Source organism: Lipotes vexillifer, unplaced genomic scaffold (assembly GCF_000442215.2).
Source record: "Lipotes vexillifer unplaced genomic scaffold, Lipotes_vexillifer_v1.1 scaffold4, whole genome shotgun sequence".
In the NCBI taxonomy this organism is placed as follows: Eukaryota; Metazoa; Chordata; class Mammalia; order Artiodactyla; family Lipotidae; genus Lipotes; species Lipotes vexillifer.
The window spans coordinates 6,576,272-6,593,371 of NW_006785876.1; the positions used below are offsets into that span (position 1 = coordinate 6,576,272).

Sequence of the window (17,100 nt, forward strand, 5' to 3'; positions counted from 1 at the left end):
CCCCCCCCCCCCCCGCAAAAGCCCTGTTAAGGTGGCAGTAATGACGATTGGTACTTTGTAGGTGAAAAAGGGATAGCTAAATAAGAACCTTGCCCTCAACTTTAGTGAGTTGGGAGAGAAAGTGCAAAGTGTATGTGGGCCCCTGGACTTCTGGTGTCTTTTTTTTTTTTAATTAAAAAAAATTTTTTTAAGCTTTTATACAATATTTAAAGGTTACTTTCCATTTGCAGTTATTACAGAATATTGGCTGTATTCCCCTTGTGGTACAAAACATCCTTGAGCCTGTCTTACACCCAGCAGTTTGTGCCTCTCTGGTGTCTTTTTAAAATTTGTCCAACAGACATTGCCTCAGTTGGAACAAATGCTGAAGGGATTCTTTTTGTCAAGTGACTGGCTCCTCTTTATTTAACCTGAGCTCTTAGTAGCTAGATTGGGTCTACAGTTCCTTGTGGAATTGTACAGCTGTAGGTCTGAGGTGTCCAGTCACTAGCCTGACCTCGGAAGCCTGGTGGTGGTTCCTGTCACGGGTTCCCAGTTAGACTGGGGACTGTTTTCTCCTTGGTGTCGTCCCCAGTGCCTCCAGGAGCTCTGCCCCGCCCTAGGTCTTCTGCTTCTTTCTTTTCTCTCGAATTTAGTCATTGTGATTAGTCACATCCTGCTGTGAGCACAGCAGCCCATTGTATAGGGAAGACCTGAGTTTCTCTCTCAAGTTTATGTTACAAGTCATACTTGATTATGACTTCCCTTTAAACTCCCCCCTCCCCTTGGTTAGGTGAAAGGAGAGAAGTTTGGGGAGAAATAGGGGTGGAGTCCTATTAAAATGCTCCTGTGCTGTTTAGTATTTCAGGTTTCCCAAGCGCAAAAGAGTATGTGCCCATAAAAAAACCAACACCCAGGGTTTTGTTTTTAATTGTCATATCTATATAAAAACTTCTGTCAATGCTTTGAATTTCTAGAATATAGTAATAAAAATAATATTGTTGCTGTTTCCGAAGATTGCCATAGGAAAATAATGAATTATCGTTTTTAAAGCACCCTAAAACGATTTAAAGTTCAACAGCAGTTTTCTTGTCTCTTGGGAATGTCTGTGAAATAGAGTTCAGTTATTTCCTGAAAACTTGTGGGTGCCCATAGGTAATCTCTGGTCACCCAGGATGTAATATCAAGGTGATGATTGGCACCTCGAGCCTCTGAGACCCAAAAAATCAAGGATATTCTTATTTATGTTGGAGTGGAAGGACAGGGTACTTCTCTCCATGTTTCTGCAGACTCAAAAGGACGAAACATTCAGTACAGCTCTGCATGGGGTATAGGAAAGGAATAAGTTCTACTAGCCCTTTGGGGCCTGAGGTTGATGAAGACAGTTTCTTGTTTGTTGATGGTTAATTAGTAGGTTTGTCTCAGAGCTAGGCCCTATACTCCCTCTTCCCTATTGGTAACCTTAGGATTGACCGGCGGTGCCTAAAAACATCTGTCACCTGCTCTGACTCATCCAAGTTCAGAGTGAATCTCAGAAGTCTCAGGTTTCTTCAGGAAGTTGAGTTCAGAAATCGTTTATGAGATCAGGTTAAGGTGACTTTTCTCTATTGTAAGCATTAATAATTGTCCACAACAAAGCAAATATGATGTAACCATATATTTATGATAGGATTACATTTTCTTAGTGATTGGACATTTTATGGCTATTTTATAGCCTTTTTTTGTTTTTTTCCCCCCACTAAAAGTTTGAAAAAAGTTGAAGTATACAGTATTAGAAAACACACTAAACAGATTAGGATTTCTTGGTCTGGGAGAAACTTAAGACTAAGAAGGAACACGATTCAGGTTAAATGATTGTAAAGGGTATCAAAGCGACCAGTGCAGATATGGTTTCCAAATGGCAGACTTCAAAACTACAGGAAGCTTTCTAAAAATGGCCCTTTGCTAAAATAAGAGGTTATGGGCTGGAAACATAAATACAGAAGGAAGGCTCAGTAAAGTAGATGCTTTAACAGTGGTGAACATTTATTGGGTTCTTTCCATGTGCTACGCTCTTTCCTACATTTACCTCATTTAATCTTTAAAACAACTTTAAGAGGGAGCTCTTCTTATTTATTCCCATTATACACATTAGGCACCTTGAAGTTAGACAGGTTATGTAATTCGTCCAGTATCACACAGGCCAGACGTTGGGGAGCTAGGATTGTTGAGGCCTCATTCACAGGGTATTAGAGAAGCCCTGGGGTGCTTGGAGACCATTATTATTATTATTTTTTTTAAAGATTACTGTTCCCTTTTTAAATTCCTTAGACTAGATCTAGTGAGCCCTATATGGCAGTTCTTGTGTTTTATTTTTCTTTAGTAACTCTCTCTCCTTAAGTAGGTCATTATCATAGAATCTTAGGACAGTGAACTTGGAAGAGAGATTGGCTGGCCTACAGCCTGCCCTCTGAGAAAGAAAAAAAAAAAAAAAAAAAAAAGAGAGGGAGATCGAGATCTTCTCACTTGTTTAGGGCTAGTGAGAAGTTCTTTTTGCTAATCTTGGATATCTTCAGGAAGGACCTCCACTCAAAGGAAAGCTATCCTTTGATAGAGTGTTCTAGTATATATTCCAGCAGTCAGGAAGTTTATGTCAAAGCTAAAATGTCACCAATAACAAGTTCTTTTGTAGCCTAAGGGGAAGTTAGAGAAGGACTAATTACTGCTTCATTATAAAATTCTATTATTCACTCCAGCCACCCTGGGAGGTTCATGCAATGGTTATTTATTGAGCACCTACTATGAGCCAGGCATTATACTGAATTGTGCTGAGTCTGATCTTGGAAATCTTCAAGACTTTAACACTAGACAACCCAACCACCCTGGATAGTTTAGAGTCAGATTTTTAATTTTTTTGAATAATGATAATTAGCCACTTGCTCTATGTTATTTAATCCTTACGACCCACTCTGAGATAGTATCCCATTTTACATATGAGGAAATTAAAGCTCAGCAGCATTAAGAAACACCCCATGAAACACAGTAGGGCCTTGGCCACGTGATATGAGCTCCTAGAGAGAATAATCATCATTTTCGTATAGTAAATGCTTTTACTTGTATTATTTCACCTAATTCTGTAAACAAAAATGATAGTAGTTATAATTATACTCACTTTACAGATAGCAATAATCATATCTATTTATTATATACTTAGTATGTGCCAAGAGTGTCAGATAACTTAGAAGTTAGGCCTTAGAAGAACTCGGCCTTAAAGAAGGCCTAGTTCATGTAATGCTCACAAGGGCCCTAATAAGTGTCATGATTCCCATTTTACAGATGAGCCATTGAGGCCCCCAAAGTTTAAGTGACTTGCTCAGCAAAGTGAGGAGCTGTGATTCAAACCTAGGCTTGTCTGTCCAGCCAGCACACGTGAGCACTTTGCTATGTTCACTTTACCGTGTTATGCTGCTTCATTTTCCAGATGAGGAAAACTGAGGTTCAGAGAGTTAGCTAATACAGCTGAGGTCATCCAGCTCACAGATAGCAGAGCTGGGACTCCAACTCAGATCCTCTCATCAGAAAGCCCCCTTCTTTCCCCCTGTACTGGCCTGCCTCTCGGCTTAAGGAGAAATGAAAGGCTGTATCTTACATCCAAGCTAAGTTCCCTGATTCCTTCGTGATATGTCTAAGTGTCAATGATTTTAGTCATTCCTTAGATTTCTTTGTATTTTTCCCCCACTTGCAGGCAGAGAGCCCAGTACTGCTGGCAACATGTTATAGTAGAGGGATGGAGGTAGAGGTTAGACTACTTGCTCAGGGAGTCATCTGGTGGTGTTAGATTAGAACCCAAATCCAAATTTGAGTCCCGTGTGCCCCCTGCTCATTTTGCTATGTGGTTCTTGTCGTTTTTTGTCTATTGAAAATAGTGCTTGAGAGAAGGCCTTGCTTTTGTGAGATTGCTTTCTGGTGCTGTAAGGAATGCATCTGTTTCCATCTGAAGATCATTTACCGTTTATCTGAATAGTGAATTACATTAATGGTTAACGCAAGGAAGTATGGCTGTATCAGATATATAACAAGGACCACTCACTCAGATTTGAAATGTTGCCGATCTACACAATGTCAGCCTTGAACATTTTAAAGCACAAAAGTTCATTACTTTAATGATCAAGCATCCTTTAGATTTCTGAAGGAAAATTTTCTGTTAACCGTTTACAGTGCTATACTTTTATTCAAATTGCAAACTCAGGTAAATATTCCTTAAAATTGAGTTGGATGAAGTTTTCCTATACATCTGTTGATACAGTAACATTAGATAAATATCCGGATGTATTTAATTATTTTGACTCAAGAAAAGTATGTCCTATTTAGATAGTCTTTAAATAAAATATTTCTGAATGGAGCAAATAAACAAGAAATAGCTGAAACTAAATGGCTTTGTACAGAAAAACTGAGAGGCTTTAAAAGAGGCATCATCTCAGGAAAACCCATGTTTTGTTACACTCACTTTTATTTGTAGCAATAAACCTGAATTGACTTAAATATATTTATAGTTTTCAAAAATTGAACTTTTCCTTTTCAGAGGCTGATAGGTGATATAGGAATAATTTAGAATTAGACCTATTCCAAATGTATTTACTCCAGTTCAGATGTGTTTTAACTGTGGAACTATCCTCATGTCACCAAGAGTTTTTCTAAAAGACAAGCATGAATACTTACTGAGTGCTTCCTATGCTAGCCCTCTCCACATAGTTTTCTCATGCAATTCCCACATCCCTGTGATTCGTATATTATTACTCCCCCACCCCCTTTTACAGATTAGGAAACTGAGGTTCAGAGTCACTGAGTAATTAACCCAAGATCGCACAGCTAGAAAATAGAAGTCTCAGAACTTGAACCTAATTCTGCACATTCCAAAGTCCATGGCTATTCTAATATACAAAGCTGTCTTGAGAACAGCCTGGTATGTGAGAGTGTTTGAATTTTTTTAAATGTGAAGTTAGAAAAAAAAATGATAAGAGAAATTTGCTTATGATTCTGTTTGTACCTCCAGGAAACTCCACAGAGATAAATCAAAAGATATTGCTAATTCTCAGCAGTTCACTCTAACCAGTTGGTAGCCCATTATTTTTATCGTTAGAGTGACTGTAGGTAACAGTAGGCCACATTCCAAACATGTGACATCTTTTAAACAGATTCCAATAAGATTGAAGACATTTCCCTGTTGTGTTTTGGATCATTTTCTTACTGTCAGAAGCTCATGTGCTTAACATTGAAACTGGATGGTGATGAAGCTTTTCAGTTCTTAGTTGGCTGTGAAATTAAGTTTTGTTTTTTTCTTAAAGGTTATTTTCTGGCGTAGCTTTAGCATGAGAATAACATAACTGGCTCCCCTCTTTCCTCTGCTCCTTACATGCTGCCCCTTCTGTGCTCGTCTCTACCCCAGCCTCCTAAACCCCAGGCTGGAAAGGGCACCCCATTGACATGCCTGGAAAGAAAGCGAACCATGCTGAAATCATGGAATCATTTACAAACCAAAAAGCACGGCTGAAAGATAGTGGCTGGATGTGTAGCAGTAAGAGGCACAGTCTACCTGCTCTTTAATCAAATAAATTGTTCCCAAATTTTCTAACTTTTTAAAAAAGAAATAAGTAATACCTATTCATTGGAGTAATATTTAAAAACATACAGGAAATACAGAAAATAAATAAAATGGAATTCAACTTTGTGACGATAACCAAAGCAGACTGTTTTCTTAAATGACAGGCTTTCCAAATAGAAATATTTATGTGTGAGAGAGACAAATAGTCCTTACACACGATCCATTTTGTTACTTTCGTAGAGACTCGAAGTCTAGAAAGCTCTGTGCCCTAGGGGGCCTGCAAGGGTGGAGCTGTGGGAAATAGACCGTCCTTGTATATTCTGACTTTCCCCTGCTTTATCCTTTCTGAGTCTGGGGTTGTGTGTTCGAAGGCCACAGCGGCTGGTGTGCTAAAGATGTTTCTTCTTTGCCCAGATCCCAGGCAGACGCAGTCTTCCCCGCCGTGGTCCTACGACCAGTCCTACCCCTCGTACCTGAGCCAGATGACGCCCCCGTCCATTCACTCCACCACCCCGCTGTCCTCCACCCGGGGCACCGGGCTGCCTGCCATCACCGACGTGCCCAGGCGCATTTCAGGTAAAGACCACACTTGAACTCAAAACCCACTCCGGTGCAGGGGTGGGGTTGGGACTGCGGGATGAGCCCAGCTGTCTCAGCTACACTCACAGTAACTCTCCATCAGAGGCATGTGGACAAGGGTCTGACAGCTGCAAACCAGGTCTTCTGAATTATGGGGCTATTGAGTGTTTGAACTTAAATTGAAGTCAAGAGACTGAAAGTCCACCAGAGATGGCATCCTTGTCTAAGATGACACTCAGTGCCCTCCCAGTTTCAGTCCCACTGAATTGCATGCCCTTTGGTTGGCTCTGTCTCCTAACTGGGGCCTTCTCCTGAGGGTCTTGTCCCAGGCCTTCCTCTGCTTGTGTTCCTTTCTGTTCCTAACATCTGCCTGAAAGCCAAATTACAGCCTGAGGGCACAGCCCTCCGTTTCTAGAGGGCTCTTAAATCCCAGGAGTCCCAGGTAGCCAGTTCTGAGAGAGAGCACCTGCAAACTTCAGATCCTTGCCAGACATGTGTCACTCCAAGTGCAGTGGGGCTGTAAGAGTCTTAAAAGGCCATGTATGGCCTCTGAGCGGCCAGCTCAAGACCGAGGCAGCCTTTCCACGAATCACACAGCTCACTGCTGTTGCTGTCAACGTGGCAGCCCCGGGGCTCACACACCCCCTCTTCCAAAGGCACCACAAAATTCTGTGACTCATGGTGGCAGCGTGTGTGATCAGCATCCTGGCTGCCCCTCTCTCTCATGGAGAATTCATCCCAGGGAGCCAGAGAGTATCTACGAAGATGTCAGACTGACAAGTGGAGGAAAGTTAAAGGCTCTTGGCCAACCATATGAGTCCTGTGAATAAGAAAAAAAAAAATCTGTCATCCACCCCTTGACATCCAGACTGCAGCCCTGCCCCCATCAGTACAGAAGCAGCCCCCCAGAGGCACACACAGTTGGATCCTCTATTTGTCAGCCACTCTTCTCAGCGTTCGGGCGCCATGCACCTGTTTGACTCCTGGCCAGGTTAATGCCTTTCTTTCTTTCTCTTTGTGTTTCTGTCTCTGTTTTCTCTCCCTCTCTCATTTTCTGCAAAGCTCGAAGCCGGTACTCACTCCGCTGAGTTGCACCACTGGCAAGCTGACGGGCCGCCAGCAGGCTTGCAGGTTGTGACTAGCTCAGACTCCTTTATTTCTTTCAACTTGGGAGGAGGGAAGGCTTTGTTTCTCAAGCAAATAGCAGGAAAGGGCTCTCTGGTCCTAATGCCTTCACATTTTCTGCCACAGACGGACTCCCATAGGGGTGAGTAGGGAAAGAAGGGGTGGGGGAGGGAAACGTCAAGGGTCTTTGGAAAACCACGTGACCACTTAAATAGCAGGAAAGGGCTCTCTGGTCCTAATGCCTTCACATTTTCTGCCACAGACGGACTCCCATAGGGGTGAGTGGGGAAAGAAGGGGTGGGGGAGGGAAACCTCAAGTGTCTTTGGAAAACCACGTGACCACTTCTCATTCCGACCGCTGTTCTTATTGTCATGAATCACATGGTATTTGCTGGGGAGGTGTGCAGAGTATAGAATTTTAGTGATCATTTCCCTTGACTGGAATGACTCCCTCCCATTGGCAAACATCAGTTAACGACACAGGGGAGGATGAGGAAGGCATGGGGGGGTAACCAGGGCTGACGCGGGATCGTAGGTATAGTGGTGGGTGGTGAGTTCGTTCTGGTCATTCCTTCTGTAGTTTAGACTGAGTCCGTTTTGTCTTACGTGGGGCCAAGGTGACACTTTGCCGGGACAGATTTGTGCAAAATTGGTTTCTGTTTAGGGTCCTCTGGGGCTTCTGTCTGTCCACCCCTTTGTGGCTGAAGCAGATTTTGCTGTTTGTCCTCTGGCAGTACCTGGAGAAAAAAAAAAACCTCAGGGAGTGATCGCAGCCTTAGAGACACTTAGCTCTCCAGCATTTTCTCGCTGAGGTGTATTCGTATGTGAATTCAGTGGGAAAACCGTTGAAAATAACACTGAAAATGGCATTTTATCACTTACGTGTGTAATACGGAACAGCCAGATTATTTGGAGGCAATTTACTGATAATTAATTAAAACATTTCCATAAACGAACACAACACAGCTTTTCTCATTTCACAGAGGAGACAGAAACTGGTTAATTACCCAGCCGTATATTGATCTGAGGCCAATGGTGGGAACGGGCCTCTGCTTTAAACTAGTTTGAGACTGAGTTTAGTCCAGTTTTTTCCTCCCACCCCAAACATCTCTATGAGTTGTTCCTGGCAAAGTAACATGGTGCCAGGGTGGGAGGTTCTGTATAAACATTAAAGCAAAGAGAACAGAAAATCCTTCTTGTCAGCAGTAGGGCATCAGGAAGAAAGAACTAGAAGTGGACTGTAAGGGAACTAGAGGAGCCTTGCTTTTTCTGACCTTGCTCTTGGGTGTGGGCCTGTGTCTGCACCCCAGGGCGCTGCCTGGTGGACTAGGGGACCAAATCATCTGGAGTGAGCCCCATTTTCAGTTCCCTGGGCACCGGTCCTGGGACACTTCTTGGAGAGGAGCCTGTCTCATAAGTTCTCAGGTACCAAGTTGCGTACTTTCTTCTTCTTATTCCCCTCAATATCTAAAGGTATCCCTAAGTTCCAGGGTGCTACGTCTCTGCAACACGGACAGCTAAAATATTAACCTCTGTCTCCATCTCCAAGTAGCTCTGTGTTCACTTTTTGAGATGCTTTCCAGAACAGTTCCTGTTTTTCTGTGTAGAGACATCACTTCTCATCTCGCTATATGAAAGGATACACAAAACATTCTCATATGATCTTGGGTGAGAAAGAATAAAATTCCTCACTTATACAGTAGGGTTGGAGGTTCAGACCCAGGTTTGAATTCTAACTCACAGATATATCAGGCAAGTTTCTTACTTCTCAGAAACTTAGTCTTATTATTTGTCAAACAGGGATGTAATATTTATCTCTTGGGGTTACTGTGAGGATTAAATGAGATGCTTAGTGTAAAGTGCTTAGGGCAGGCCTGACACACAATGTGTGCTAGACAGATTGTAGCTGAGATTATGAAGCTAACATTGTTTTGTAAAAATTGTATGTCTGTATATAATTTGCAGGCAAAGCCCTGGTTTAAGTGAATCAGTAGGTAAAAATCTAAACTTTTAAAGGGATTATTTGCTTTCTAAAATGGACGGCTACAGAGTATATTTAAAACAAAAAACACCATGAAATATTTAAATATTTAAACAAGTTAATACTCATATGGCATTCATAAAGCACTTAACACAGTGCCTAACACATAGAAGTACTCAATAAATGTTTGTCATTATTATTATTATTCCATAGACTTATAAATTTTTATAGAGCTAGAAGGAGTTGGGAGCCATTCACAAAAACTCAATAAAGCACTAAGAGAAAATAACTATTCAGTTATAGTGTCAGAAAATAGAAGACGTTAAATTACACTTACATGTAACTAGGCATGCTAAGGTTCTTTTCCAAGGGGTCATAGGAATAAAGGGGACCAGAAAGATCTTTCAGAAAGAAATATTCCTAAAGAAATTCCATTTCATCCTAAAAGACCATTGCAAAGAAAGACCATTGTTTAATCTGTTTAAAGACCTTCAGAGAATCCAATTTTACAACTTCTTTTTTTGTTATCCTTTCTTCAGAGTAATTTTTCAAGTGTGGCTACAAATGCTCAAACTTAATGAATTATGATAATGACAATGGTATTATACCACAGAGCTCCTGTAGTCTCCCTCAAATTCTTTATGGAAGCAAGGAGTAAATAAAATAAGATGATAAAGATGTATCACTAACATTCTCTACTTTACTGCAAAGAAAGATACAAACCCAGATATCTTGAAGTTCACAGGGGCAGTACAAAGATTCAGAAAATATTTCCTTAACCTTGAGTAGCCTTCAATTGTATAACAAGAACAATAGCAGCAGTTATAAGTTATGGCTGAACAGTAAATTATTGTCATGTAGTTGACTAATAGGGTCTACCTTATTGTATTGAGTTTAGTTCATATCCAGCCGAATTATAAATATCAAGCAGAAACCAGTCTAGAGATACCTAGTGCAGCAGAAGCCCTGTAGGGATTGGTTCCCCTCCCCACCATACTTACTGTGGTAAAGTATGGCCTTATCACATAATGGTCTGTATTTAAGTGGCACCCCCAATCCCCAGAGATTTTATACGTTATCTCATTTCATCTTATATGATCCTAAAAGAATATTCACTACACAGAGGTAGCCAAAGTTATTTCTCACTGATTCTATTAAAGAGCAAGGTGTGTGGCAAGACAAGCAAGGAACCTTGACAACAAACCAAACCGTTGCATGGCTTCATCATTGTAATATTATCACGCATGGCATTTTTGATGTTCAAAGCACTTGTGAGGCTTAACACAAAGATGATGATGACTTTTCTGGAGCTCATTAAAAAATAGTACGTAGATAAATAATTACTGACTTTCAAAATGTAGTTTAGGAAAAGCAGCACAGCTGCTTATTGAGTCTTATTCTTTGACCGGTGGGTAAGAGTGTGAGCTATTGTTAGCCTCCTAGCGGGGACTGTACCTTGGGTTGGTTATTCACTGCAGATAACTCCTCCTCGCCCCATCCATCTGAGTGAAGTGTCTTAGATTAACCTAAGTCTGTACCACTCTTTGGCATACATGAGGTGGAAGGGGTTTATACAGGCGTTTTTCTGCAGTCTTGGTCATTGTGCCCATGGACCTCTCTGATCTTTTCTGGAGGTCTCTTAGAGTGGTAGGTTACATGAATTAGAGATGCAAGGTCATACACATTGTCTGCCTCAGGTACCCTGGGAGAGGCCAATACAGGTTGTGTGGATGATTTTTCTCTGCAATTGTAGGATTATTTTACATGAGACAGAGTTAAGAACTGTAATCTTTTTGAAGTTTTTTTTTTTTTTCCTGTTTAAGCAAATAGTCTTGAATTCCTTCTTTCAAGATATTTAAATATTGACGAATTCCACTTAATCAACTGTACAGGACTATTAAAGATGTCTCCATTTTTATGACTCTTAGTCGCTCAACTATAATATTTCCAAAGGGCAGCAGAGAATAGGGATTAGTCTAATAAACAAAGTTCCTAAAAATTATTTTATTACTACCACAAAATCGAGAAACTGCAGTGGAAAAACTCCATTTGATCATTCAAGGTCTATCGGGAGGATTGTTTCATGTCATTTCAAAGCCGGAGGTGTTTGATGTATTTCATTTTTAAAATGTCGCTTATAGCCGAGTTTCTGTCAGTTCCCCTGGTTGAGGGTTGGAGCAGCTTCAGTAATGTTTCAAGTATATATGGACATTAATTTTAGCAGGGCCACTCAACTCACAGGAGGGAGTGATGCCTTAAGAGAGGTAAAAAGGAAAACTCCAGCAATTAATACTAATAAACCAGAAAGTTAAAGCAACTATAATAAAACACTAGACCATCTACTTTTTTTTATTTTTTACTGTAGAACCATTCCTTTCTTAAGACCCACCTATTTGGTAGACACACCTCTGCCATCGCAGCCACGGGCAAGTAATTAAGTTTAATAGGAGCCACTCTTATTTTGAAGAAGCTCTCTGTTTAAAGCCACAGAGGGAGAAGTTATTAAATTTAATGGGCCCTAAACAAAGGCAAGCTCTGTGTTACCAACTGAACATTCAATATTCTTCCCTATAATATTGACTGTGATTGGTTGGGTTCTTTTTGCATTCCGTAAGTTGAAATTCATCTTGCTTTCTTTAGAAGTGGGCTATTTTCTGACATGAGCAGGGGATATTTTTTCTCTTACTGCTGTACGCCCAGCTTTCCAGGGCATCCCTGCACCTCAGTTGAGCATAACTTTTGAGTTACTGGTGCTGAGGATGCAAGAAGTGGTTTCCGTTCCTACGACATCAGTTGGGGATAGTTGGCCCAGCTCACAAAGTTGACTAAACTTGGTTGTATGACTAGTTACTGCTACTTGTAGCTAGACTGAGCTACCGAAGCACAGATTGAAACCTGTGTACACGGTTTGACTCTGACTTTATACGTGGTTCTTGTCAGTTGTTTCTGTGACGATTTATTTTTGTTACATGTACAACCACCCACATATGGAGAAAAGACTCAGTAGTGAAAGCAATCATGCTTATGCAGGGATGGCAAAGACATGGTGACACATTTTATTGAAAGGTTTGCTCTAATCCCTTTCTTTTCATAGAAGAAAGCTTGGGAGCTTGAACCTAACTTCACCAAAAGTATTAAAGTTAATTTTTGAATGACACAGTGGCTTCTGTGGTTCACTGTAATCTAAGAAGAGGGTGGAGACAGTTGAACTAAGGAAACCTGAGTTTTAGTTTCATTGTCACTAAAGACTCTTTGCACTGTTCTCAGGTACGTCAGTTAATTTATTGTGCCTTAGTGGTCCTGTGTAAGTGAATTACTCAAAATTGCCCACCTACGTGTCTCAGAGGTTCTGCAGGGAGTACGATCATGTCTGTCCAGGGATTTGTTGTCCTTAGGACTTTTGGTGAAGAAAGCTTGCCTGACCTGATAAATGCTAGTGGAAGAACTAAGTTATGTCATTAGCTTCAAAAGAGTAGAAACATACTATCATATATATTTGTTTTTAAATGAATGCTCTATTTTTTAGAGCAGTTTTAGATTTACAGAAAAATTGAGCATAAGGTGCAGAGTTCCTATATCTCTCCCCCACACCATCCCCACTGGCCACTTTTTCATATTATTAACATCTTGTATTTGTGTAGTACAATCGATGAACCAATACTGATGTATTATTATTAACTAAAGTCCATAGTTTACATTAGGGTTCACTCTCAGTGTTGTGTACTCCTGTGGATTTTGCCAAATGCATAGTGCCATGTAGCCACCATTACAGAATCACAGAGAATAGTTTCATTGCCCTAAAAAAATCTCCTGTGCTCCACCTACTTCTCCTTCCCCACCTGCCCCCCCACCCCTGGCAACCACTGATCTTTTTCCTGTCTCTATGTTTTTGCTTTTTCCAGAATATCATATAATTGGCCTTTTCAGTATGTAGCCTTTTCAGACTGGATTCTTTCACTTGGCTGTGTGCATTTAAGATTCCTCTGTATCTTTTCATGGCTAGATAGCTCATTTCTTTTTACCACTGAATGATATTCCATTGTAAGGATGTTATTAAATTTTAAGAAAACATCCAGACTGTTCTCCCTGCACCTCTGAATACTACCATCCCATTTCCTTTTGTTACTGACTTAGTGATATTTCTTTTTAGAAAGCATTTCATGCATTCCTACCTGGGGGAACAAGTCCTCTGTCTCAGCAACTGTCCCCAAATGGTCCAGATTATGGTTTTCCTTATCTTTGGCCCATTTTTAAAAAAAATATTTATTCATTTTATTTACTTATTTTTTTGGTTGCATCGGGTTGCGGCACGCTGCTCAGGCTCTTCGTTGTGGCACGCGGGCTTCTCTCTAGTTGTGGCATGCGCGTTTTCGCTCCCTAGTTGTGGCACAAGGGCTCCAGGGCGCGTGAGCTCTCTAGCTGAGGCGCGCGGGCTTAGTTGCCCCGCGGCATGTGGGACCTTAGTTCCCCGACCAGGGATCAGACCCACGTGCCCTGCATTGTAAGGTGGATTCTTTACCACTGGACCACCAGGAAAGTCCCTGGCCCATATTTTATTTTATTTTTTAATTTTTATTTATTTATTATTATGTTTTTTTGCGATACGCGGGCCTCTCACCGTTGTGGCCTGTCCCGTTGCGGAGCACAGGCTCCGGACGTGCAGGCTCACGGGCCCAGCCACTCCGCGGCACGTGGGATCTTCCCGGACCGGGGCACGAACCCTTGTCCCCTGCATCGGCAGGCGGACTCTCAACCACTGCGCCACCAGGGAAGCCCCTTGGCCCATATTTTAATTAAAATTTTTTTCTTTGGTTTTGCCCGTAGAAACATTTACCTTTAGGTGGTCGTTCCCCCCATCAATTCAAGTACAGCACAGACCCAAGCTAAAAAAATAACCAATCCATTTATGTAATGGATTGATAGCTACCTCCGCAAATACTCAACTCTGCTAGGTAAAGGATGCTCCTTTTCTCCTAAGAATGCCTGGCATTCCTCAAGTATGCTGTGCTGCTTCATACTTACGGGCCAGCCCACTTCTCTGCATTGGCTGGACAGGGCCCGTCTGGTCCTCCTTCAGGCATCCTTTCCCCAACCACCACTTTCCTCCAAGTGAATCACTCTCTCCTCCATTTCTCGTCTCTGTACTTTGGGCACACCTCTAATGTGTATGTATTTTCCTTTAGTAATAATTTCATTATATGCCTTTCCCCTTTCGTAGGAGATAGGCTTCTCCAAGGACAGGACTGTGTCTCACATATCCTTGCACAGGATATTGGTGCATAGTAGGTGCTCAGTGAATGTTTAATGGAAAAACTATTAGTAGAAAAGACAATAGAAAAAAAAAAAGGAAGATTGGCATGTAGGAAAAAAATGGAAGAAGAAAGGGAGAAAGGAGAATGAAGATTTTATTCACCTGGGAAAACAAATAAAGGACAAAACAAGAGAAACTTTTATGACTGATAAGGACAGGAAATAGCACAGTAAGAGTGTGCATGAGCAGTGTATATTTTTATTTCCAAGTCTCTTTGCAATGTGTTTCACATTTAGAACACATATCAAGACTGCATCTGTTTCCAGTACTTGCTGCTAACAGTTAGTAATCATGCCAAAACATACTTTAGATCCAGCTTGAAACCAAATGATCAAATAGAGTTTTTGATTTCTAATTTAGAGTCTGACATTAATTATAGCCGTCATGTAATAAAGTGTCAAAATCTTTTCTGAGAAAGCGATAGAAATTATATTAACTAAGCCATAAAGTGAAGCAAAATTATTCCTCCGAAACAGAGCAAGAGATCTGGTTTGGACAACTGTCATTTCTCACAAAGTCTTCTGAATTTTTCCTGTTTTCACCTATTCTTCCCCCCCTTTTTAAACTCTTGCCGTATGATGGGGGTTTGTGACACATCACCTCACTGTCCTGGTCAGTGGTCTCTGGGCAAACTACACTTTCTCAGTGGCCCTCTTAATGCCTGGCATCCAGAACCAAACTTCTTTATTCTTGGCCCCCGCTGGTGCCAGCTAACGTGGTCTTGGTTCTTTGGTGGCCATGTTACACTGTTTTCTCATATTTGCCACTTCCTGTCAAGCTGCGATTCTCCCATTTCTAACTTCTGCAGGTTTTTTTTGTTTGTTTTTAGATCCAAGTATAGAAATTTATAGTTCTTCCTGTTAGGTTTTATTTTATTTAATTCAGGTGATAGTTTCTTCCTGTCAAGAACTTTGGATTTTTATTAATGTCACCCAATATATTAGTAGTCTCTTGCTTTCTTTCCAACCTCAAGTGTCTTTCTTCAATTCATTTCAGCCATTTCAAGTCGGGTCAACAAATACTTAGTATGAGACTTAAAATGTGCTTAGGCAGGCAGTGAATAAAAGCAAAATAGAAGACATCATCTCTGCCTTCAGGAAGGTTTCAGCCTCATTCAGAAAACATGATGGGAATATGACATGGTTACATTATGATACCAGCCCTTATGGATGCCAGAATATGCAAAAAATGCTCAGGATTTTAGTGAAAGGAAATCTCTTTTGCCCCTGCATAAACTTAAAGTCTTCTCCTTTAGGAAATTAAAATTCAATTCCATTCTGCTCAGATTATATTTTTACTCTGAATTGCTTCGACAATTACGTTTTCAGCTGAAAAAAAAATTACACTTGTTGACATGTGTGGTTTTATAATGTTTCTTAAGATATGACAAGAATATATAGGATCTTGTCTTTTCCCAGCTAGATTGAAAGCTTCCTTGAGGCCAAGGACCTGGCCTTCTAATCCTTTGCTACCTCTGTTACTCTCTCTCTGCTCTGCATGTAGATGCTCATGGAAAGTCCGTGCCTGAAGAAGAAAAGTCTACCCAGTAGAGTCCAGGCTGCATGCCTCAGGGTTAACTATGCTCTGACCATTAGGAATTGGCTAATAGATCTAGAAGTGGGGCTGTATAGGAGACTAAGGATAATTGTCATTTACCTTAATTTCATATTCTGTATACACAAATATGGTCCTAGCACATGATTATGTTATAGAATATTCCACTGTCTCTTTTAAAGTGAAGGAACACTGTTAGATATGTGCTCTAACATATACATGCATATGTGCATGTATTTACCTATTCACTACATTTAGAATGAAAATACATGTGAATATTCTTAACAGGTCTCTTATTTGGGATATTCCTAAATATCAAGCAAGCTACTACTTACTTTTTTTCAGGAAAAATACATTATTAGTATTATTTTGTTACTTTCTTGAGCACTGCTTTCTCAGGATATATTCTTTTCCAGAGAGACTTTCACCTTAAGTGACCAGCTTAGAAACAACCAAGCATGGGGGACTGTATCCAAACGTTGTTTCTGTATCCAGACGTTGGCTACAGCTGTCTCCAACCCAAACGGTCACCATTCCAGCTCCCTGTTGTAATTAATAATAATGTTATCATTAATGGAATAGTAATAACAAGTATAAGGATGGTTATAAACACTCCACCCTATGCCAAGGAGAGCAGTGATTCATAATAAATCAGTAATAAACCCATTGATGTGGATACAATAAATCCACATGTAATTAAGAAGAACCCTTTCTAAATAACAACTACAGAGGAAATAAAAACAGGCTTGGAAAAGAGGAAAAAGTCTGATAATACTGTTGTGGTACTCACCATCAAAAATAACAAACCTGTAATCTCCCAACCTACACCTTGGGAAAACAGTGATTCTCAGTATTGCTTAAAGGAGTGGTGGAGAATTGGCCTTAAAGATTCCAAAAAGGAGGGGCTTCCCTGGTGGCGCAGTGGTTGGGCGTCCGCCTGCCGATGCAGGGGACGCGGGTTCGTGCCCCGGTCCGGGCAGATCCCACAGG

General features: G+C 40.9%; 1 protein-coding gene across 4 annotated transcripts in view; it reads left to right on the plus strand.

Moving 5' to 3' along the window:
* RUNX2 (RUNX family transcription factor 2) overlaps window positions 1-17,100 on the plus strand; it is a 210,813-nt gene that overhangs the window by 171,160 nt on the left and 22,553 nt on the right. For 3 of the 4 annotated variants that reach the window (XM_007458302.1, XM_007458303.1, XM_007458304.1), the window contains one exon: window positions 5,975-6,136. The exons of the other annotated variant lie outside the window; for it this stretch is intronic. In XM_007458302.1, the coding sequence (XP_007458364.1) occupies window positions 5,975-6,136 (162 nt within the window). The remainder of the gene's footprint in view (window positions 1-5,974; window positions 6,137-17,100) is intronic. 4 annotated transcript variants of the gene reach the window in all.